This window comes from Bos indicus x Bos taurus, chromosome 3 (genome assembly GCF_003369695.1).
Source record: "Bos indicus x Bos taurus breed Angus x Brahman F1 hybrid chromosome 3, Bos_hybrid_MaternalHap_v2.0, whole genome shotgun sequence".
In the NCBI taxonomy this organism is placed as follows: Eukaryota; Metazoa; Chordata; class Mammalia; order Artiodactyla; family Bovidae; genus Bos; species Bos indicus x Bos taurus.
This window is the reverse complement of record NC_040078.1, coordinates 57,698,290-57,722,830: the sequence shown is the minus strand read 5'-3', so window position 1 is coordinate 57,722,830 and position 24,541 is coordinate 57,698,290. Positions and strand designations below refer to the sequence as shown.

The window sequence follows — 24,541 nt, the reverse complement described above, 5'->3', positions numbered from 1 at the left end:
GCATAGTCAATAAAGCAGAAATAGATGTTTTTCTGGAACTCTCTTGCTTTTTCCATGATCCAGCGGATGTTGGCAATTTGATCTCTGGTTCCTCTGCCTTTTCTAAAACCAGCTTGAACATCAGGAAGTTCACGATTCACATATTGCTGAAGCCTGGCTTGGAGAATTTTGAGCATTACTTTACTAGCGTGTGAGATGAGTGCAATTGTGCGGTAGTTTGAGCATTCTTTGGCATTGCCTTTCTTTGGGCAATAGGCACTGAATTTTTATGTAAAAGCATACTTAGATTATCTGGACAACTACTTTATAATTGGATACTTCCACTCTATTCCAATGCCTCACTTTTGATTAATTACAGATTATACACTTAAGCAATAAGTACTAATTATTGGGGCTTCTTTTGTAGCTCAGCTGGTAAAGAATCTGACTACAACACGCGAGACCTGGGTTCAATCCCTGGGTTGGGAAGATCCCCTGAAGAAGGGAAAGGCTTTAGTGTTCTGGCCTGGAGAATTCCATGGACAGTCCATGGGGTCGCAAAGTGTCGGACATGACTGAGCGACTTTCACACACTAATTATTAGCAACAAGTACTAATTTAATTTTTATGAGTGAATGTCAAAGAAAAAGACAGACAAGATGAAACTGATGCTTACCACTATGCAAAGATCAAATGATATTATAGGAAGGGATATTTCAAGTAATTTGAATACAGGAAAGTGGTGGACCAATATGAGTTTCCATCTGAGACTTGGCAAATTTAAAAGAATCTATACGGTAGCTGGCAATAATCTAAATGCCTCTCACCTAGGAGACATTTAATTTCAGTAAAATAATTTAATGCTAATTTGAATTTTATTGGACAATAGAAGCTATGGAATAATGAAATAGAGGTCTGATAAGGAAATTAGGGAGTTTGCCTTGCACAGTCAGATATAAATTTCATCTTTTCTAATGTTGCTTGCTAATGCTTTTGGTACAAGTAGATTGTCTAAGAGAGTAATAAAAGGTGCTGAGGTTGTGTAAAGATCAAAGAGGATAAAAATAAAGACCATTATGAGGGATAACTGGAAATATAGTTTACACTTAACGAATGCTTATCAAATATGCAGAACAATCAGGCTTCCACTGGGCAGGCAGGGGTTAGAGGGTGGTGTTGGGTGGGTCGGTGTCCCTGACTGGGCAAACATTTGTAAGAAGTAAACATCTTTCAATGGTAAAGCTGCTTGTCAGCTGTGAGTCCTTCCAGGGAACCGGATGTGGCTCCCCACCCTCTGTGCCAGCAACTGGCAAAGGTGAAGGCAAGGCTAACGTTTCTCTCAAAATAAAATATTAAAAAGTACACAGAATTTGAGACCAAGATATAGTTATCATTCATCATAGTGAAGACAAATCCAATAGTGAAACAATTTGGGGGTCAAGAGGTTAAAGTCCTACAATAAACCACTGCTGATAAATTGGAAAAATGTGTGTCTATATATTCATATATATAGGGGTAAGGAAAGATGCTTCCATAACCAGCATTTTCCAAAGAGAGAACTCAAAGGGAGATGTACAGCAATGGGGTCATTTAAGAATTCTGTTTTCATCTTGGTCCTTCACCTTCTGGAAGGGGCCCTGAGTGATTCACTCATTCAGCTGAATAATAATGGCTATGAAGGCATTGTCATTGCAATTGACCCTAATGTACCAGAAGATGAAACACTCATCCAACATATAAAGGTAAGTCTGAAATGGTAACTATTCATGCTGTTTTGAAAAATTAAGCATAATATGTTGATAGAGCAAACATGAGTTCTCTAATTCCAGCTGCGTGACACTGGAAAGTTTTTTTTTAATATCTGTTCTTGCATTTCTTCAGCTATAAAATGGAAATAATAACACAACAATTATGATTCTTCCAAGGGATGAGATAATACATGCAATGCATATAATTCAGAGCTTGATATACTGTTGGCACTTACTAAATGATATCTCTACTTCTCGGTTATAGATGACTTCATTGAAAATTATTTAGTTCTACACCAAGGCAGAGCCAACTATATTTGGCAGATATTATGAAATGTGCAGAGGGTAATTCTTTTGTCTGATTTTACCATTTGCACCTATCAGAGTCTCCTTTTATTCTCCTGATTAAACCCTCCCTTCCCTGTGAATCTAATATAGGAGTCCAAGATGCAAATCTTAATCTCTGATTTAAGAACAAACCTTAACCTTCCAATGGGAGGAAACCCTGCATTTTACCAGGCCCAACGCAAGGCGTCTTCTCAGGGCTGCTGAGCAGTCTTATTTCACTTGTTACTTCTTCTGTAGGGGAAGGAAAAATTAGGGAAGAGGATTCTTCCTGTCCACATAGAGGCATCTAACTGCTGTAAAATGGAGAGATTAGAGAGGTTTTGTATAACAGCAAACAGGAAAGAATAAGAAGGAAATGCCTTATAAAAGCCAATCCTGGAGAGTGACTGTAGCTCACCCAGAGGTAGTACTGTATAATGGGCAAAAGTACTGGTCTACAAAATGGGGAAAATAATAAATATCTTCCTCACAGGACTTTGTGAGGATTATCAGTGCACGCATATAAGGGAAGTTGGATGAGGGTATATGGGAACTGTATACATTTTTTGCATGTCTCATCTGTAAGTCTAAAATTTTCTCAAAAACTTGAAAGACCTTTAAAAATGTATGCAGAATGCCTGGTACATATTAAGAGCTCAACAAATGGTAGGCAATTCATCAGTCCCCAGGCCTCCTTTTAATCTTAGATGGAAAGGGCTCATCATTTCTCACCAAGCCAAAAGCACTGAGACTTGTTTCTGGGAAAAGTTCCTCTGTGTAAACTCAGAAGTTAATAGCACAAGGGCCCCAAGGGTTGCCTCAAAAGGTTCCTTGCTCTAAACAGGTGCAAACCCAGAAAGAGGAGTTAGGGGAGAGAACCATCTCAACCACCAGAGGAGTTTGGGGCTAGAGAAGTGCAATGGTTGAAGAGGAGGGGAAGTTCAAACCAGAAGACCATCAGGTATTATTGCTATCAGTGAAAGGGAAATTCATGTCTTTTGAAATCTCTAAACAATCAGAAACATTAGGTGAGTCTTTGATTACCTCTAGTAAGAAGATCAAACCAGTCAATCTTAAGGGAAATCAACCCTGAATACTCGCTGGAAGAACTGATGCTAAAGCTGAAGCTCCAGGGTTTTGTTCATCTGATGTGAATTGCCGACTCATTGGAAAAGCCCCTGATGGTGGGAAAGATTGAGGGCAGAAGGAGAAGAGGGTGTCAGAGGAAGAGATGGCTGGATGCCATCATGTCCGATGTGATGGACATGAACTTGGGCAAACTTTGGGAGATGGTGAGGGACAGGGAGGCATGGCGTGCTGCAGTCCATGGGGTTGCAAAGAGTCAGATATGACTGGTCAACTGAACAACAAACTTAGAAATAACATTAGCAAAAATGAAACAGCCACTGGAGCAACAGACAAGGAAAGTTGGAAGGAAAAATGTGACCAGCATGTTTCTGCCTCTGGCTGGACAGTGAGCAGGCCTCAGGAACAAGTGAAAAGGAGCCACAAATGCCTTTCTAATGACAATGGTAATTTGTATTTATACGGTGCTTTGGCCACCTGATGAGAACTGACTCATTCGAAAAGACCCTGATGCTGGGAAAGATTGAAGGCGAGAGGAGAAGGGGATGACAGAGGATGAGATGGTTGGATGGCATCACCGACTCAATGGGCATGAGTTTGAGTAAACTCTGGGAGTTGGCGATGGACAGGGAAGCCTGTTGTGTTGCAGTCCATGGGGTTGCAAAGAGTCAGACACGACTGAGCAACTGAACTGAACTGAGAGAAAAAGCAAAAGGACATTCACCTCACTCTCTTTGGGGCTTCCTCCTGAGAAATATACTCCTCACTACTATTATTCAGTTGGTTTTCTGGTATGAGTCCTAAACGAGTTGGGTATGAGAGAAGTTGGTTTCCACAGTTACCTTGTCACAGGAACACTTTTAAGGACAATAGTGTGCTCAAGAGTCCCTGAGCAGTTAATAAAAATGAGCCCCTGTTTGATGTTTCAGATCTGCGGTCAAGGGACCTCACTGTGGCTTTGCCACCTTCCTGGTCATCCCTCAGTTCTCTGCTTTTTGGGGAGACTCTCCCCTTGGTGTCCTTGTGTGAGCAGAACCCTCAAAGTCAGTTCTTAAATACCTGCTTCAGCAGGGCCGTCCGAAAGGTACTGCACTCACAATACCAGCAGGTGGCGCTGCAGCAGTTTCCCCCCACTCTCGTCTGTGCTGCGGAAGCCGTGCGAGCACACTTCATAAGATGAAGGGGTGAGAGTCAAGAAGCTCTCTACCCCTCGCGCCCCCTTAACACACACACAGTGGGAGTAGTTGGGGGTCTCCTCAACGCATGGAAGCCCAAGCACCTCCTGTCTTGGCACTCCTGGACAGTTTGCCCCTCATCGTAACCTCTTCATTCACGCATTTGTTCGTTAATCCAATGAACATTTAGAGAGCATTCACATTGTCAGGTACCAGGAATTCAGTTGTCAACAGGAGATCATCCCTGTTCTTAAGGAATTACCAGTGCATCATATAAATTTCCGGAGAAGGCAATGGCAACCCACTCCAGTACTCTTGACTGGAAAATCCCATGGATGGAGGAGCCTGGTGGGCTGCAGTCCATGGGGTCGCTAAGAGTCAGACAAGACTGAGCGACTTCAGTTTCACTTTTCCTTTCATGCATTGGAGAAGGAAATGGCAACCCACTCCAGTGTTCTTGCCTGGAGAATCCCAGGGACGGGGAAGCCTGGTGGGCTGCTGTCAATGGGGTCACACAGAGTCGGACACGACTGAAACGACTTAGCAGCAGCAGCAGCATATAAATTTCATCCTCAACGTTCTTCAAACCTCAAAAGCTCAACTGTCTATTTGGATATGAGGTCACTTTCTCAAAATATGAAACAGATGTCAAAGATTCCTTATTAATGTTTCTGATAAAACACAGAAGACAAGAAATTTCATGCTGCTTAGTTGTCTTCCTAGGAGACACTGAAAATTTACATTTTACAAGTTAAATTGTAATATAATATTCCAACATAGGAAGTTTTATACCTATTTTTCAACTTTTTAGTGATACTGACTCAATATTTTTATTTAAAAAGTGATACAATATTAAATTTACCTAGTAGTTGTTCAAAATCTGGCTTTTTTGAGAGCTTTTTTTAAAACTAGCAAGGCAAGTATTATAATTACCATTTGAAAAGACAGAAACTGAGGCTCAGAGAGATAAATTCCCCAAGTTTATCCCCAAGAAGTAGCAGAACAGTATTTACTCCTGCATCAATACACAAGTACTATTTTCCCATATAGTGATGAACTGTCTCTGCTTCTAAGGCCACCCCGTAGGATTAGATGTCTAGGCATCAATGTCTCATCTCTCTGGTCTGTTCCAGTAAGGACTTTCCTCCAGCAATGATCCCTTTTTTTTTCCCTCTTGCATTATAAGCTTTGTTTTTTTTCCCCCCAGTAGCACATACATATGTTATAATAGTTCCCATTCAAAACAAAACAAACCTCCCTTGCCCAAAATCTTCCTTCAACTACTGCTTCATTTCTTGATTTCCTTTTAATTTGTAGAAACATTTCTTGACCTGCTGTTTTCATTGCCTCTGCTTCATCACCTCCCACCCTGTTGAATTCACTCATATAGAGCTGTCATCTCAGGTTGCCAAATTCATTGCTCAGTTCTTAGTCCTCATCTTCCTTGATTGCTCAGCAGTATTTAACTCTGATGGCCAATCTCTCCTTCTTGAAGTGCTCTCCCATGCCTCCCCATCTCCCTCCCCTGCACCGGCTGCTCCTTCTGAGTCTGCTTTGCTGGCTCTTCCTCTTCCCACTTCTGAATGCTGGGCCCCTGGAGCTCAGTCTTCTATCTTCTTCCCTCTGTCTACACTCATATTTGCATTTTTCAGTGATTTTCAGCTCTAATAGTCCCAATTTCCCTTTCTATTATAAACATCTTGTAGTATCCCTTCTACTGTCTTGTCATGATGCATTTCAGGGAAACTTTCAGGGAAACAGGCATTTATAATTGAACACTACAGCTCTTTTGCTTTAGAGAAATAAAGTTAGGCATAATTTGAAAAGAGATTATATACTTATGCCACTTCATTGTATCTAATACTTAGTTTTATACTAAAAACAAACACTATCATAACATTTGGGCTCCCCTGGTAGCTCAGTGGTAAAGAATCCGCCTATTAATGTAGGAGACTAGGATTCGATCCCCAGGTTGGGAAGATCCCCTGGAGAAGAAAATAGCAAGCCACTCCAGTATTCTTGCCTGGAGAATAACATGGACAGAGAAGCCTGACCTTGCTTAAGTCCATAGGGTCACAAAGAGTCAGATACGACTTAGCAACTCAACAACAACAACAAAATTATTACAGGAGGTGTTGAGGTTGTATTTATTTTAATTTGAGTTTCTTTTCACTACTATTTGGTGTGAGATGTTGAGACTAATACTCTCTAATTCTCAGTTTTTCCTTTAAAGTTTCATTGATCTTTAAAGGATCAATGAAATGAAACTACGAGCTAATATTTGATAAGCATTTGTGCTAAGTAAACATGGCTCCAAATGCTTTCTTGACTTCATTTGATCCTCACAACAACCTTATTGGCTGCTCTCTGTAATATTTTCCATCTTATAAATGGGGAAACTGAGGCTCAGGAGCGGTTAAGGACATTTTTTTTTTTTTGGCCATACCACGTGGCTTGTGAGATCCTAGTTCCCCAACCAGGGATGGAACCCAGTCCCCAGCAGTGAAAGTGCCGACTCCTAACCTTTGGATCGATCACCAGGGAATTCTCTCTAGGAAATTTCTGATGTCCCACCATAAGTGGTGAGCCAGGATTAGTGCCTGCTTTTGAAGTCTTCAGTGTCAACCATTACACTGTGACACAGAGCATGCAATAAAAATCTCAAAAAAAGGCTGCTGCTGCTGCTGCTAAGTCACTTCAGTCGTGTCTGACTCTGTGTGACCCCATAGGCGGCACCCACCAGGCTCCCCCGTCCCTGGGATTCTCCAGGCAAGAACACTGGAGTGGGTTGCCATTTCCTTCTCCAATGCATGAAAGTGAAAAGTGAAAGTGAAGTCGCTTAGTCGTGTCCAACCCTCAGTGACCCCATGGACTGCAGCCTTCTAGGCTCCTCCATCCATGGGATTTTCCAGGCAAGAGTACTGGAATGGGGTGCCATTGCCTTCTCTGTCAAAAAAGGCTAGCTACTATTATTAACAAGATAATCTCCTTTTCTTAGCTTGATAAGTAGCCATTTTCTGGAAATGTGAAATACAAATATAAATTGGAATAATTGGTAATTTCATCTTTTTTTCTGTCATTAAGCATGCTTCTTTATATTTATTCCCCACCCCGCTGCCCCCAGGATATGGTGACCGATGCATCTCCATATTTGTTTGAGGCTACAGAAAAAAGATTCTATTTCAAAAATGTTGCCATTTTGATTCCTGAAAATTGGAAAACAAAACCTGAATATGTGAAACCCAAACTTGAGACCTACAAAAATGTAAGAACATTAATTTCTTTTTTCAAATTTAATTTTATTTTGTGACTTAGATTCTTTTATCAAAATATTCTAGAATCAAATAAAATTGTTTCAATATAGTCTGCTGTGAATAAGGTCAACTCATTTGCTGAAATTTTGTAATGATGAAAAATTTTTCTTAAATTTCAGGCTGATGTTCTGGTTGCTGAACCTAATCCAACAGGTAACGATGGACCTTATACTGAGCAGATGGGAGGCTGTGGAGAAAAGGGTGATAGAATTTATCTCACTCCTGACTTCCTAGCTGGAAAAAAATCACGTCAATATGGACCACAAGGTATGGGTAGAGATGAAATATTCTGCTATGTAATAATTCAATAATTTTATGTTGCAAATAGATCAACACTAGCATTATCTTTCTGAATGAGAACATAAAAGCCAAATAGACTATTATAGCCTGTTTTTCTCACATAAAACAGATTCAGAATAGTGCATTTTTCAGTTAGAATTATTTCCTTCAGATCCTGCAAATATGTGTGTATAACTATAATATTTTTAATTTTCAGATACTCAGTTATTATCAGATAATAACTCTGATTAAATAGTTTAATTAATGTGACGTTAGGTTCCTATGGTTCTGTGGGAAGACACCTGAACAAACTAAATCTCTTGTCTGCAATTCAGTTATGGCCAAAACATATGGCAGACACATAATGTTTTCAGACTTTAATGTGCGTTCAGATTGTAAATGGATTGTTAAAATAGTTCTGATTCAGTAGGTGTGGGGTAGGACTCGAGAATCTGCATTTTAACAAGCTCCCAGGTGATGCTGATACTGCCTGACTTTGGACCACACTTTGAGTATCAGATAGAATAGCCTTAATGTTCAGCTCTGACAAATACTAACTAAAGAAAAAGTCAACATTTCCTTCACAAAATATCATTTACCATTTTCATATGAACCAAACAGAGCAATCGTTGGATAAAACATTAAAAGAAATCAGCAATGGCTTATATACAATATGTAGTTTTCAAGGATAATCAAGTGTGATTAGTATTAACTCATTAGGTTAACTAACGACTAGGTTTCTTTATTATCTTAAAAATATTAGAACCATTTTAATTTTTTTCATTTAAATAGGCAAGGCAGAGAAAACAAGCAAACAAAAGAGCCTTGGTGCCTGCATGTCCCACCCCCAAATACACTAGAGCACTTTTACAGACCTTAACAGAGAGGAGTGTCTAACAAACATACTTCTTTGCTCTTCTTTTACAACATCTCCGTAACAGAAACAGAAAATCCCCAGTGTATGGCTCAATAAATATGTGTTGAATTGATTTACTTACCAATTGATTGATTTACTTATCAACCTAAGCTGTTCTTTCCCACTCTGGAGCCACTCCAGTCATCAAGATCACCATATACAATGCCATTCCTTTATACTCTCTCCTTTTTGTATTCTGACTCCATGACTACTCCCTCACAATCTCCCCCATCTTTAAGAGGCCATCAGTTATTCCCCAGCACCTAGGCAATCTAAAATCCTTAATGTGAGATATTAGGGCTTTCTTAACCTGCACCTCCTCACTTAATCCTCCAAATTCAGCCTACTTTGGAATTTACATTTCAGAAAAACTGACTGGTACACAAGTCACTAATATTCATCCAAATATAACAAATTTATTAGGACCTTTTAAGTTCTAGACAATATGGACCAAGACATGACAATGAAGAAGTCGTGGTACCTGTTTTCGTGGAGACAAGAGTCTATAGTGAGAGACTGGAAAATATGCAATGGCAATAAAGCATGACAAATTCCATAATGGAATATAATGAAAGTGAAAAAGGAGGGGTACCTGAACTAGTTTGAAGATGTCAGAGAAGGCTTCTATCTGGATATAAGCTTAATTTTGAAAGAAGAGTAGGAGTTATCTCCCAGTCAGAGATAGGGAGACGGTATTCCAAGCAGAGGAAAAATATGTAAAAAAGATCAGAGATGAGCAAGTCATACTGTGTGACTCTAGAAACTAAAAGGGGTTCAGGAATCCATTGTCAATATGGAGTTTTCAAAGTGGGTGGAGAACAGCAAGAAATATGGCTGCAGAGAGGAACAGGGCCTGAATCATCAGGGACCTTGTACGCATGTTGAGAAGTTGGACTTAACCCCAAGCACCATGGGTAAGTCATTGAAGACTGGAGGCATGGAGCCAGCTGGGTGAGTGTCACAGTAGTTCAGGAGTAAGTGGCAATGAGACTGGAAGGGTGAGAATATGTCACAGCAAAAAGGCAGATGTGGAGTAGGCAGACCTTGAGATCTGTCCACATTTGGGTCATTGGGAAGAAGGACCTTCTTGGCTGCCCTACAGGTCAGCCTGTGCTGACCTCCATCATTACACTTGCAACCCTAAAGATTTTAGCTATCTAAAATGATGTGTGTCATCTGCTAGACCATGAGATGTGTGAGCACAGGGCACTAGTTCTACCTTTGAATAAACAGCTTCCTGGTACTTACTAAGTGCCTAATTAGCACTTGACAATCCAAAATAAGTAGTCATATTTATAGACATGTACAACTGTCATATCAAATTAAATCTTTAACTTAAAAAAGCAAAGCATAATAATTTTCAGAAGAATTACTTGCTCTGAATTTAAGATGGTAATTTTGCCATTCTTATTGTAATTAGGTGTTTAAAACATTTTTCCACAGGAAGGGCATTTGTCCATGAATGGGCTCATCTACGATGGGGAGTATTTAATGAATATAATAATGACCAGAAATTCTACCTATCCAACAAAAGAAGAAAACCAGTAGTGTATGTATATTTTGATTAATTTTCCTAAACTGTTTTAAATTGTAACCAATTTTGTCTTGAATATTTTTAAAATGCCAGTGTTATCATCATATTTTCCTCTTTCATTCTTAGTGTCTTCTCTTTCAGCTTTTCCCATAAAACTACTACTTTTGTTCACTTTACAAGTGCCTTAGATGAATTCTCTACTCTGCAACTACAAACCATTAGCGTTTTTGTGTGTGTACAACTAGAAGAAACTCACAGGTTCTACATTCAGGATCTCCATCTTCCTGTCTCATAATCAGAGACATAAAGCTTCAGCTCCTTGCAGGTAGAATAGTTATCTGTGTGAACTATATCAGAATGAATGGACCTGAGAGACACTGGGGGAGCTTAGCTGAAAGACAGTCCAAACATCAAAACAAAACAAAATTTCTCCCAATTTGAACAAAACCCTGTATGGTGTCAGTAGAATGCAAACTGAATACTTAGAAAGTACCCTGGCTGCCGTAATTTTACAGGTAAGTTCTTGGACTCAACAGTTTCAGGGAATAAACTGCTTTTGTACAAATATAAAAGATAGGGAGCTTCCCAATTCATTTTAGAGAGTTGGCATAATTCAGATACTAAAACCTGACAGATGGCATGAAAAAGAATTGTGTAGATACAGCTTTCCAAAAAGATTACAAATAAAAGCATAGTAAATTACACCTGGACTAATATTATACAGATATAACAAACACACCAAGGCCAAGAAGGATATCTTCCAGGTATCAGAAAATGCTATGATAATAGGTAAGTAATTAATATAGTATATCGAGAAAAAAAGAAAATTATTCCAGCAGATTCGGAAGGAATTTGATAAGCTTGCACATTTATACCTCAGTTAAAAACAACAGCCTCTTTTAAAAGACTAGAGCTGGGGCAACACCCCTCTTCACTTTTGCTTCTAGTTCTACTCCCATGATGGCTCTTTAAGGAGATGCACTCAGCTTTGGTTTCTTTACTGTCTTTACTCAGCACAGTTTCCAAAGGAAGCTTCATGGAATTCAGAACTCTGCCTTGGCATTCCCTTTCTCCCATAGGAGCATCACTGCTTTCTGCTTTCCCTTTTCTTTATTACACTCAAATTCTGTCATTTGACATTTCTCTCCTCTTAGGTCACTTTAGGTATAAAAAGACACTAAGTACCTCCCAGAGCTGTACACAGTCTACTGATTCCTTTGGCTTGTTCCCCCCCACACTATAGAGTCCATTCCCCAGTGTCACTCTGTTGATGCGATCATGTTAGGTGAACCTCTCAAATCTCAGCCCACAGATGACACTCATCCCATCTACCTTTCCCACTTCTTGCTATGCTTCCAGATGGAAACTGTATTCCCCTTGAGAAAAAAGCTGATTAGTATATATTCTTTCTAAGGGATATTCTAGAAATTATACATAATTTTCATCCTTCCACAGATAACATTTTGCAAAACTGACATAATTACCATGTCCTCTTAACAATAAATTTTGTTTTAAAATACAAATAGTATTTATTGTTTATCTACCAATTTTTTATTACTTATAAGGCTCAGAAACAACTACAAAGATGACAGTACTACCCATAATAGAAGGCTTCCTTAATATGAAGCAGAACATCAGTTGAAAACCAACTGCCTACATAATATTTAGTAGGGAATCACTAAACATTCCCAGGAATATAATAAGAATGGGAACTACTAGAAATTATCATTTTTAGAAAGTTGTAGCCAATGCAATAATGTGTTGGGAAGGTTAAAATAACAGGGGCTCCTAGAAAGAGAGAGAGAAAATTGTTTCTAGGCAGATGATAATGTGATCCACTTTGAAACCCTGAAGGGAAAAAAAGAAATTAAAATTGACAAGGGAAGTCAATAAGGCAACCAGATATATTTGAAGAAAACTCTAAGAAATGTAAAAGTTACATCTGAAGAAAACCACAACACAAAATCCTTCTAAAGAATTTAAAAGAAAATTAAGATTAACAGATATTTTAAATTCATAGAATATGTAAATTCAACCCAAATTAATATATACGTCTTATGAAACTTTAGTCAAAACATTTCTATTTTTACCTCATTTTAAAGACCCTGAGCTTATCCAGTAGATAGCAGCTGCAAACATTTTTGAAAAAGTATAGTAATAAAGGAAAATTTTCTTGTTGAATTTTAAATATACAATAAAGCTACATTAATTAAAACAATGCAAATTAGTAGGCACGCAATAATTTACTATTTGATATAGCTAGAATTATAAATCCACAAGGAAAGACAAGATTTCTTTAGATGTCAGGACAATTTTTAACTATTAATAGACTCTCTTTCAACTGGATAGATTTATTCAATATAAAAAAATAAAACCATGATGAAAACAAGAAGTATATTAATAAATATCATATTCCTAAATGGTGAATGTCTTTCTATGCATTCAAGAGTTGGAAAAAGACATAACTAAAAGAATGATAAATTTGACTACATATAAATTTAAAACTTTTTGCATATAAATCAAACATAAACTAAATTAAAAATAAAAAACAGAAAAAAATGTTTGCAAATATTTAAAAAACAGGCCTTTAAAAGCTTAGCATTATAACAGATAAAAGAAAACAATATAACACCCTAATAGAAAAATAGACACGAGAAAATAATCTATATAAAAGAAGAAATAAAAATGGCCAGTAAAAATGTAAAAATGGTCAGACATTAGTAGTCAAAGAGGTGCAGATTTGACAAAGATGACAATCGTTTATTACCTAGTACTAGTGCCTGTCGGTGGGATTGTTGCAGGAAGGGGGACCCCTTCCAGGGCCCGAAACTGGGCTCTTGTCTACACTTGGAAATGAATTGTCTGAGGAGACACATGTGCTGACAAAGCAAGAGATTTTACTGGGAAAGGGCACCTGGGTGGAGAGCAGTAGGGTAAGGGAACCCAGGAAAACAGCTCTGCCACATGGCTTGGGTTTTATGGTGATGGGATTAGTTTCCGGGTTGTCTTTAGCCAATCATTCTGACTCAGAGTCCTTCCTGGTGGTGCATGCCTTGTTCAGCCAAGATGGATGCCAGAGAGAAGGATTCTGGGAAGTGGTCGGACCTGTGGTATCTCCTTTTGACCTTTCCTGAACTCTTCTGATTGGTGGTGGCTTATTAGTAGTGTTCCTTACCAGGACCTCCTGTCATAAAACAACTCATGCAAATGGTTACTATGGTGTCTGGCCAGGGTGGGCAGTTTCAGTCCGTGTGATTCTCCTAACAGGATGAGTGTTCTCATAGATGGTTATCAGAGAAATAAACTAGAATAACCTTCTTGGAAAGCAATTTGATGACACATATCAAATCTCTAGAATTCTTTCCTATTTCTTGATCTACTAATCTTACGTTTAACAATCCATTTTAAAGGAAATATTAGAATGAGCTCTATCAACAGGCTTTAAAATGTTCAAATTTCTGAATCTGACCATTTATTCTGGATGTCAGTCATAGCAAGCTTGGAAATAGATTCAAAATGTGATGCACCAATTTCATTTATTCACAGAAGTTTTATTTTTAGCACTGAAAAATTCATGGAGGAAAAAAATTAAGTAAATTAGGCTAAATTCACATTGTAATTTCAAAATGTGAAGTTATTAAAGTCACATTTTGAAAGAATATTATGAATTATAATAATACATTACAATTTAAATGTACTAAAATAAGTTTTATAAGATCAGGCAGTAAAGCTATACATAGAATGTTATGCTGATACATAGAGAAGGAAATGCTTTAGTACATTAACAATAGTTTATCTGAGAGTGGGATATGATTTTTTTCTTCTCTTCTTTATACTCGTCCTATTTTCCAAATTTCCTATGTTCATATGTTTTTTATATACTCAAAAAATAAGATGTGGGGAAAAGTACTCCATTCACAATAGTAACAAACTCATAAGCATATAAATAAAAATCTAAAATATCTATATAAACACACAAGAACTATGCAAAAACTGTATGACATAAACTAGCTGGATCAAAACAAACAAACAAAGAAAAAGTTGTCAGCAAAACTTTTTAGAGAAACAAAAGAGGCTCTTGATTTTCCAGGAATGAGAGGACCAGATTAGGAAGTGCCTTAGGACTTTGATCCTTATTAATTCTTAACAGTGGCTGTAAGACAGCCTTAGCTTTTCTGCTGCATAGAAACACATTCTGATATCATTTTGGGAACCCCTCAGATACTTTCAGGTAAACAAAATTACTCTGATGAGAATTTGATAATTTTAATATTTAAGGTGCTACATTTATTTCTTAAATTATAAAGGGAAATTGTAAACAATGCTGTCTGTAGAAACTGACCAGAGTCCAACATTTTGAAATTATCATTTCACTTAAATATCTAACCTGAATATATCTGCAGATGTTCAGAAGGTTTTACTGGTGAAACTGTAATACAGAAGTGTCAAGGAGGAAGCTGTGTCACTCAACCATGCAAACTTGACAGAAAAACAGGACTGTATGAAGAAGGATGTGAATTCATACCTCATAAGGATCAGAGGGAGAAGGCTTCCATAATGTATTCACAAAGTATTGATACTGTAAGTGCCATGTCCTTTTTCTTCTTTTGTTCTTGACATGAGTTTAGTGAGGTTTTTATCCCAGATGATGCAAGACAGGGTGAAATGTTAGGAAGTCAAGTATCAGTATCAGTTCAGTGGCTCATTCATGTCCGACTCTTTGCAACCCCATGAACTGCAGCACACCAGGCCTCCCTGTTCATCATCAACTCCCAGAGTTTACCCAAACTCATGTCCATTGAGTCGGTGATGCCATCCAACCATCTCATCCTCTGTCGTCCCCTTATTCTCCTGCCTTCAATCTTTTCCAGCATCAGGGTCTTTTCAAATGAGTGAGCTCTTCACATGAGGTGGCCAAAATACTGGAGTTTCAGCTTCAACATCAGTCCTTTCAATGAACACCCAGGACTGATTTCCCTTAGGATGGACTGGTTGGACCTCCTTGCAGTCCAAGGGACTCTCAAGAGTCTTCTCCAACACCACAGTTCAAAAGCATCAATTCTTCAGCACTCAGCGTTCTTCACAGTCCAACTCTCACATCCATACATCTGGATAAACCATAGCCTGACTAGATGGACCTTTGTTGACAAAGTAATGTCTCTGCTTTTTAATATGATGTCTAGGTTGATCATAACTTTCCTTCCAAGGAGTATGCATCTTTTAATTTCATGGCTGTAATCACCATCTGCAGTGATTTTGAAGGCCAAAAAAATAAAGTCAGCCACTGTTTCCCCATCTATTTGCCATGAAGTGATGGGACCGGATGCCATGATCTTAGTTTTCTGAATGCTGAGCTTTAAGCCAACTTTCTCACTCTCCTCTTTCACTTTCATCAAGAGGCTTTTTAGTTCCTCTTCACTGTCTGCCATAAGGGTGGTGTCATCTGCATATCTGAGATCATTGATATTTCTCCCGGCAATCTTGATTCCAGCTTGTGCTTCTTCCAGTCCAGCGTTTCTCATGATGTGCTCTGCATAGAAGTTAAATAAGCAGGGTGACAATATACAGCCTTGACGTACTCCTTTTCCTATTTGGAACCAGTCTGTTGTTCCATGTCCAGTTCTAACTGTTGCTTCCTGACCTGCATACACGTTTCTCAGGAGGCAGGTCAGGTGGTCTGGTATTCCCATCTCTTTCAGAATTTTCCACAGTTTATTGTGATCCACACAGTCAAAGGCTTTGGCATAGTCAATAAAGCAGAAATAGATGTTTTTCTGGAACTCTCTTGCTTTTTCCATGATCCAGCGGATGTTGGCAATTTGATCTCTGGTTCCTCTGCCTTTTTGAAAACCAGTTTGAACATCTGGAAGTTTATAGTTCACGTATTGCCTAGCTTGGAGAATTTTGAGCATTACTTTACTAGCGTGTGAGATGAGTGCAATTGTGCGGTAGTTTGAGCATTCTTTGGCATTGCCTTTCTTTGGGATTGGAATGAAACTGACCTTTTCCAGTCCTGTGGCCACTGTTGAGTCTTCCAAATTTGCTGACATATTGAGTGAAGCACTTTCACAGAAACAAGAATTCCATCACCTCCACTAGCTTTGTTCGTAGTGATACTTCCTAAGGCCCACTTGACTTCGCATTCCAGGATGTCTGGCTCTAGGTCAGTGATCACACCTTCGTGATTATCTGGGTTATGAAGATCTTTTTTGTATAGTTCTTCTGTGTATTCTTGCTACCTCTTCTTAATATCTTCTGTTTCTGTTAGGTCCATACCATTTCTGTCCTTTATTGAGCCCATCTTTGCATGAAATGTTCCCTTGGTATCTCTAATTTTTTTGAAGAGATCTCTAGTCTTTCCCTCTGTTGTTCTCTCTCTTTCTTTGCATTGATCGCTGAGGAAGGCTTTCTTACCTCTCCTTGCTATTCTTTGGAACTTTGCATTCAAATGGGTATATTTTTCCTTTTCTCCTTTGCTTTTCGCTTCTCTTCTTTTCACAGCTATCTGTAAGGCCTCCTCAGACAGCCGTTTTGACTTTTTTCATTTCTTTTTCTTGGGGATGGTCTTGATCCGTTTCCTGTACAATGTCACAAACCTCCATCCATAGTTCATCAGGCACTCTGTTTATCAGATCTAGCCCCTTAAATCTATTTCAAGTCAAGTCAAGTAAGAGTGAGCAGCTTTTCTCTATTGGACAAGACAGGAGAACATAATCAGGAATAAAGTCCTATCTTCCCCAGACCCCTTGCTTAGTTTTTTTGTTTGTTTGTTTAGTTGCTTTTTTTTTTTTGCTTCTCCAACTTCTCTCTTCCACTAGCTTTTAGCTTAATGACTTAGAACTACTTCAAATATCCTTAAAGACAGACAAGCACAAGAGTTGGTTAAATAAGAAATTCATCCGGGGGATCAGGTACTTTTTTTTGTGAGTAATAAGGACATGATCAGTAACCTTTAACTTTCAGAGATCTTTCAGCCTGCATATTTGTTTTTGGTTGTTAACTAAAATTTTCTATCTTTTTAAGAATGTTGGTGCCATTAGGGAGTTTTTACATAATTTTAATAGCTTTAAGTAGTTTTAAAATACTGATCTTCCTCCATCCCATTGTAAGTTGAAGATGCATTTAATATACCTCACCTACCAAACACCTTAACTTAGCCCAGCCTGCCTCATGTATCCTCAGAACATTTACATTAATTTCTGGGCAAAATCATCTACCATAAAATCTGTGGTATAATAAGGTGTTGAATGTGTCCTGTAATTTATTGAATACGGTACAGAAGTAAAAAGACAGAATGGCTGTAAGTACATTAGTTATTTACCCTCACAATCATCTGGTTCACTAGAAGCTACGTACAGCTCAATGCCACTAGCCACCATCACCAGAGAGTATCATACTGCATGCCACAACCCAGGAAAAGATCAAAATTCAAAATCTGAGGTACAGTTTCTACTGAACGTGTATTGCTTTTGCACCATAATAAAGTCAAAAAATTGTAAGTTCAACCATTGTAAGTCAGCGATCATCTGCATTTCTTAATAATTTTTAAATGACCAACTGCTCACAAAATAAACTTGACAAATTATCTTTATTAATGCCAAACATATACATCAGCAAATTTGCACAAACTAAGATAAATCCATCAGTTAAGTGACTTCAGTGCAGAATGTCTCTTATCTTCCCAGGCTTTTACACAAAATTATGTTTTCTTTTTGGATAAGAGTGTAGTAACTTGCAAGGGTCTATCTATAACAATAAAGTGAAAGTGAAGGTTGCTCAGTTATGTCCTATTCTTTGTTATCCCATGGACTGTAAAGTTCATGGAATTCTCCAGGCCAGAATACTGGAGTGGGTTACCTTTCCCTTCTCCAGGGGATCTTCCCAACCAGGGATCGAACTCAGGTCCCCACATTGCAGGTAGATTCTTTACCAGCTGAGCCACAAGGGAAGCCCTAACAAAGATAAGTTTTTAAAATATGGTTCACTAAGGCCATCCTTCAGTCTGGCTTTGTAGTTTATTTCCAGGATAATTCAGCAACTTCCAAAGGGGGGACTAGATTGTTTTAAATTAGTCACAGTTAAAGTTGATGCACAGTCAGGTTTGGGAGCCTCCGCTTGGGGTTTACAAAAAAGTATTTTAGGTTCCCTTGCTAAAAAGTAGCTATAATGATAATACAGAAAGTGAAACTGTTAGTTGCTCAGTTGTGTCTGACTCTTTGCGAATCCATGGACTGTAGCCCACCAGCCTGTTCTGTCCAAGGAATTCTCTAGTCAAGAATACTGGAGTGGTTTGCCATTTCCTACTCTGGGGGTGATCATATGGAAAAACTGCCAAAACAATCTGAAAAATACAAATAAAGAGAAAAATAAATGTTTTCCAGCTAATGATGACTTTTTACATTACTTGAATCCCAGATATTTAGGATTTTTAATTGAATATAATACTGTAAAGTCACTGAGAGGAAGAATTAGTTTATACCTTTTTTGTGTACTAAGCCTCCTTTTTAAATCCCCCAAATAAGGAAATGGCAACCCACCCCAGTACTCTTGCCTGGAAGAAAGGGGAAGACACTATCATTTATTGGCTGTGTTTGTATTGTCTATTGCATATGTTCTCCTATAGTTCTTGCCTAACAACTACTGCCATTCTGTAGATTTTAAAAACCACTGACGTACAGATTGGTAAATGTTATTAAAAATAACAACAACAAACTTACATCTAGCTTTTATGTTATATCAGATATAGGGCTAAGTTTTGAGGAAGCAAATTTAATGAGACAGGGTTCTGTCATAGATTAATTTTCATCCATCAGTAAGTACACTATAATGTTAAAGGGGCCTTATTTAAATTTCTTATAGGGTACTTTGAGGTCACAAGGTTGAGTGGAAATTCTTTGCAGAAAGTGTATGAAATGAGAAAACATTTTGAAAATAACTTTTGGGGCTGAAACATGAAGGTAGAGTTCACAAGGCAGAAGACATAGGAAGAACTCCTCAACATAGTGGGAATGGTGAGCAGACACAGAGATATATAAACAGTCTGGCAACCTTGAGCACTTATAGGCTGCAATAGGGAAAATTAGAGCCTTGGGATGCACAGCCAGAGCAAGGATAGAGAGTGAAGTGAAGTAGTCTGGATTGTAGTGTGTGAGCAATGATGAGCCACAAAAAGATATTAAGTACAGGAATAAGAAGGACTATGTTCCTGGCAAGTGTGGAGTAGAGCAGTATGGAAAAGTCAGATAGGAGACTCCAGTAGTTGAGGGAGGGACCATGAGGGCTTGAATGATGGACATTCCATTGGAGAAGGAAAAAAGACAATGTCCTGGAGAGAGAGTGAAGTGTATTGATGGTGTTATTTTGCAGAGGGAAGAAGGAAGGAAAAGCGTTTCCTGATTTAGGTGACTGAATAGATAGTGGTGACATCAAGTTAGGAAATGCTTGGTGATGAAGAGGAGCAGAGTCAAAGGAAAGGTGATGTGTTCAGTTATGAACACCTGAGGTGGAAGATCCTGTGGGACATCCAATTGGATTTTGGAGAGAGCTGGAATGTTGGGTATTGAAAGTTGAAACAAGGTATTTTTAAATCACTGGAAACTAAGAAAGTGAGCAGTAAGTGAAGGAATGGAGAGAGAAAATGGTACCAGGGGAGAAATGTTGAGATATAGGTGGCTTGAGGATACTGGTGATTGCTTGCAATGGAAAATTTGAGAAATAGAAGGGAAGCTAAGAACAAGTAAATAGATTCTTGAGGAGCACAAAGGGTCCAATGACGTCAAAGACATGTTTTGAGATAGAAGCTCTGAATTTTCACTGTGATTTTCCCCAAGGCAGACTGAGAAGGAGGTCATGTAAATGTAAATCTACACTTAGAATATTTTAGTCAAATTATTAACAATTTTAACAAGTATTTACTGTTATCTGTATCATTTTACTGACAATTTTAGGTGGTTGAATTCTGTACAGAAAAAAACCACAATAGAGAAGCCCCAAACGAGCAAAACAAAAAATGCAATCACCGGAGCACATGGGAAGTGATCCAAGATTCAGAGGATTTTAAGACAACAACTCCTATGACAACACAGCCACCCAGTCCCACCTTCTCATTGCTGCAGATCGGACAAAGAATTGTGTGTTTAGTCCTTGATAAGTCTGGAAGCATGACAGTAAGTTCAGTGGGTCTTGGTCTTCTGGATGCTCATCTCATATTTCTATATGATATGATCTAGACCACATCTTGGAACTGGCTGTGAATAAACACAACCCCAAAGGTCAGAACAGTTACAAGCATAATATTTACATCAAAAAAGGCCACCTTCACTTTATTCAACACAAATTCAGCATCAAGTGTCTCATTTGCCAAATAGCTTTCAATTTGTGAGCAAAGATCTGATGAACTATATAAAATTAACCTTTTTTATGTTTTCCTGACAATATGTATATTTATAAAACTATTTCTAGGACATTGAACTAATGAACTAAAGCCAAACCTGGATTTAGCTTTTAGAGTTATTTATACAAAAGCCCTGAAATTGTATTCAAATATACTGCTAAATATAAAGGAGAAATTTTCCTCCATAGAAGGATATGCCTTGCATAAGCTTGTTGTTATTTACTCTGCACCGAGGCACCTACTTCCAAATTCCCTCTGTTCTGTTGTCAGTCTGCCGGTCCAAACCTAACCTGACTGCTTTTCTTCTCCTTTTCCATTTAGATTGGTAACCGCCTTAAGCGACTGAATCAAGCAGGCAAACTCTTCCTTCTGCAGACGGTTGAGCAAGGGTCCTGGGTCGGGATGGTGACGTTTGACAGTGCTGCCTATGTACAAAGTGAACTTGTACAGATAAACAGTGCCACTGAAAGAGACACGCTTACCAAAAGCTTACCCACAACAGCCTCAGGAGGAACATCCATCTGCTCTGGGCTTCGATCAGCATTCACTGTGAGACAAGTTCCCCTATCATAGTTTGCCAATGTTTACAATTTATGTCTCCTAAGAAATTACCTTTTCCAGTATTTCTATGCATGCCTCATGTTTAGCTGAATTAGACAACCAAGGGCAGAGCAATGGTCCAAATGATGCAGTAACACAGGCCCCCAAAACTGTTAACTAATTCATTCATGCTTTTGTGTTTTTCTGCATCTGTGCATTCATGCTTTTCTGCTTTCATCTGAAACATTCATGGTGTTACTTCTACATGCCGGGCATTGCAATGTGCCAGGCATTAAGAGTACCATGAGGGCCAAACATACCACACCTGCTGTCATGGAGCTTAAAATCTTACTGGGGGAAGATTCTTTAACCTCGTAGTCACATAAATAAGTGTATAATCATACACTAATGCATGCTATGATGAAAGGTACACAGGGATATAAGAGAATATCTTCTCTGAAGAAAAAAGTAAACTTAGAGTTATGGTTAAATTTTGAAGTAGATTAACATTCCAAACTTTTGGATATATAAGACCTCCTTTTGGGCAAGCAAATGGTTTAAGTTTGAAATAGGAGGGCTTAGAACTGCGAGTCTAATTGTATTAGGGATGTATCCAAAGATCCCATCTGATCATCCAATCATGTCACCCCTCTACTTATGTCTCAATCTCTCCCCATTTTCAACAAAGCTAAGTAAAATTTTTCAATCTAATATTTAATTTATTTTATAATATAGCCATTACCTACCTTTCCAGGCTTAAGCACCTGGGACTCTCTTCCAGATATTTATGCTTAAGCAAATTAGATTACCTGTCCTTTGCCAGCAGTTTGCACACTTTTGCCCAGCCAGTTCCCTATTTAATTTTTCATCCCTCCTTGCTATCTCTAATCATACTCTTCCTCCACATATCCATCACAGACACTATTTCTTGATGTCTTTCCTGATCCTTTCAACTGTATAGTTTCTCTTTCTGAATGCTATGAACTTGTTTTCTACTTTTAAAACTATCTCAAGAGTTTTAGCTCATCTGTCTTCTTTCCTGTCATGTCCTTTGCTCAAACAAAACTTGTTCCGAGATATGAATTATCTTTTAACTTCTGGTACAATATCTTTTATATAGGAGGTTCTCAATAAATAAAATTAAATTGAGCTATTTGATTATATCAGATGCTTAAATGATCCAAACATAAACTATGATATTCTATATTTATTAGGGGCTATTTAGTCCCATGAAATAAATAATAGGAGGCTGAGAGAAGCTGGCTGGTCTAAGGTCTCAGAATCTCTGCAGTGTCTTGGGAAAGTCTACCTTCTGTCTGCTTGGGGCGCAACACATCAATGGGGCTATTCCCAATTTCCAAGCAGCAGCAGGAATATTTAGTTTTCAGCTCACGTGTTTCATGTTGACAGTGGACTCAAGCATTCCCTCATATGCAGTCTGACCCTCTGGCCCTTTTATTCCACTTTGAAGATCAGTTCCCTAGAAGTGGATTTTATTGCATACACAGTCAGCTTCACAACCTTTCTCCAGATGCCTTTGTGCACCTGGGTTCTCTTACCTCTGCCACTCACCCACACATTTTGATTAAAGAAGCAAGTAAGGGAGGGAAACTGACACTGAAATCACTGACATGTCTACGGAACTCATGGTATACAAAACTCGAGGGGAAATGACTGATACCAGATGGCCTGATGGTGACGAGGGAAGTTCTGGTTCTGCATTTCCTACTTCAGTGGGTGAGACAGTATGTGAGGCACACAGTTGGAATTTAGATGCTCCTCCTGCCCTACAGAGCCCAGGTATGGGGTGGGAGGAGGTTGTGTGTGGCCACAGGGTGATGAGGCAAAGGGCCTTGGATCCTGCCCTGTCTCAAGTTCCCTGCTGGCCCCTGGTGAGGACCCTGCTCAAGTATGGCAGTGGTGTCTGTTGAGCTGGGGCCACTGGACTTTACTTGTTTTCTTAGCTTGTTCAGTGCCCATTGGTTTTCTACCAGCTGACTCACCACACTCTGGCTCTCAATGCTGCAGCACAGCCCTGAGCACCCCATGTCCTGCATCTAGCTCTTGGGAGGTTGCACACCCCTTAGCTTCTGGGACAAGATAAATTGTCCTCTTGCCTGCCAATTCTCAAGTCAGCTGATTTCCATTTTCCCTATGGATACTTGCGGACTTCTGCATGTTTTCCATGACACACAGCAATGATGGGGAGTGAGACAAGGGAATCCAAATTGAGCCCTTCCTCTGGCCTCTCAGGGGCTTCTCTGGTGGCTCAGATAGTAAGGAATCTGCCTGCAATGCAGGAGACCTGGGTTCAATCCCTGGGTTGTAAAGATCCCTAGGAGAAGGAAATGGCAACCCACTCCAGTATACTGGCCTGGAGAATCCCAAGGACAGAGCAGCCTGGTGGGCTTCAGTCCATAGAGTCACAAAGAGTCAGACATGACTGAGTGAGCCCTGCAGCTTGGTCAGACTGAGGTCTCAACCACAGCTGACAGGCTCCTGGGCTCCTGGGCTCCAGGCTTCCTCACATGACAGCAATCAGAGTTCTGCCTTCATCCTTTGTGGAGCAGCCCCCTCTAAAAAGGAGTGGGGCAGAAGTCTCCTCTGCTTTCAGCTCTTTTAATCTACATCAAGTTTCTTCCCTTCCTGAGAGTCTGGTCCAGAGATTGGAGTTACTTAGAATTACTTGTTTCCTCTACGTCTGAGTCTCCCTTACTCTTTTTAAGGGAAGGTGAACTCTTGCCTTCCTCTTCATAAACATTATGATTTTTATCTGATTTTCCTTCTTATCCAATATTGGCACAAGGTATAACTTCTCTATATCACATAAAAAACATAATCTGTGTCTACCAGACACAGATTATCTATGTTGAGACATAGGTGTCATAAGACAGCTAGGAACTAGGGATTAATAAGAACAAAATGTTTTGCTTTCATCAGAGGGGATGTTAAAAATTTTAATAATTCATGTGAACTGCTGCTGCTGCTGCTAAGTTGCTTCAGTCGTGTCCAACTCTGTGGGACCCCATAGATGGCAGCCTACCAGGCTCCCCCGTCCCTGGGATCCTCCAGCCAAGAACACTGGAGTGGGTTGCCATTTCCTTCTCCAATGCATCAAAGTGAAAAGTGAAAGTGAAGTCGCTCAGTCGTGTCTGACTCTTAGTGACCCCATGGACTGCAGCCTACCAGGCTCTTCCATCCATGGGATTTTCCAGGCAAGAGTACTGGAGTGGGGTGCCATTGCCTTCTC

The 24,541-nt window shown here is 39.1% G+C and overlaps 1 protein-coding gene across 1 annotated transcript in view; it reads left to right on the top strand.

Moving 5' to 3' along the window:
- The first annotated feature begins 1,239 nt into the window (after nucleotides 1-1,239).
- CLCA1 (chloride channel accessory 1) overlaps nucleotides 1,240-24,541 on the top strand; it is a 34,304-nt gene continuing 11,002 nt past the window's right edge. The window contains exons 1-7 of the mRNA XM_027536659.1: nucleotides 1,240-1,721; nucleotides 7,440-7,580; nucleotides 7,749-7,896; nucleotides 10,268-10,373; nucleotides 14,762-14,939; nucleotides 20,306-20,524; nucleotides 21,073-21,300. Of these exons, the coding sequence (XP_027392460.1) occupies nucleotides 1,560-1,721; nucleotides 7,440-7,580; nucleotides 7,749-7,896; nucleotides 10,268-10,373; nucleotides 14,762-14,939; nucleotides 20,306-20,524; nucleotides 21,073-21,300 (1,182 nt within the window). The 5' untranslated portion in view covers nucleotides 1,240-1,559. The remainder of the gene's footprint in view (nucleotides 1,722-7,439; nucleotides 7,581-7,748; nucleotides 7,897-10,267; nucleotides 10,374-14,761; nucleotides 14,940-20,305; nucleotides 20,525-21,072; nucleotides 21,301-24,541) is intronic.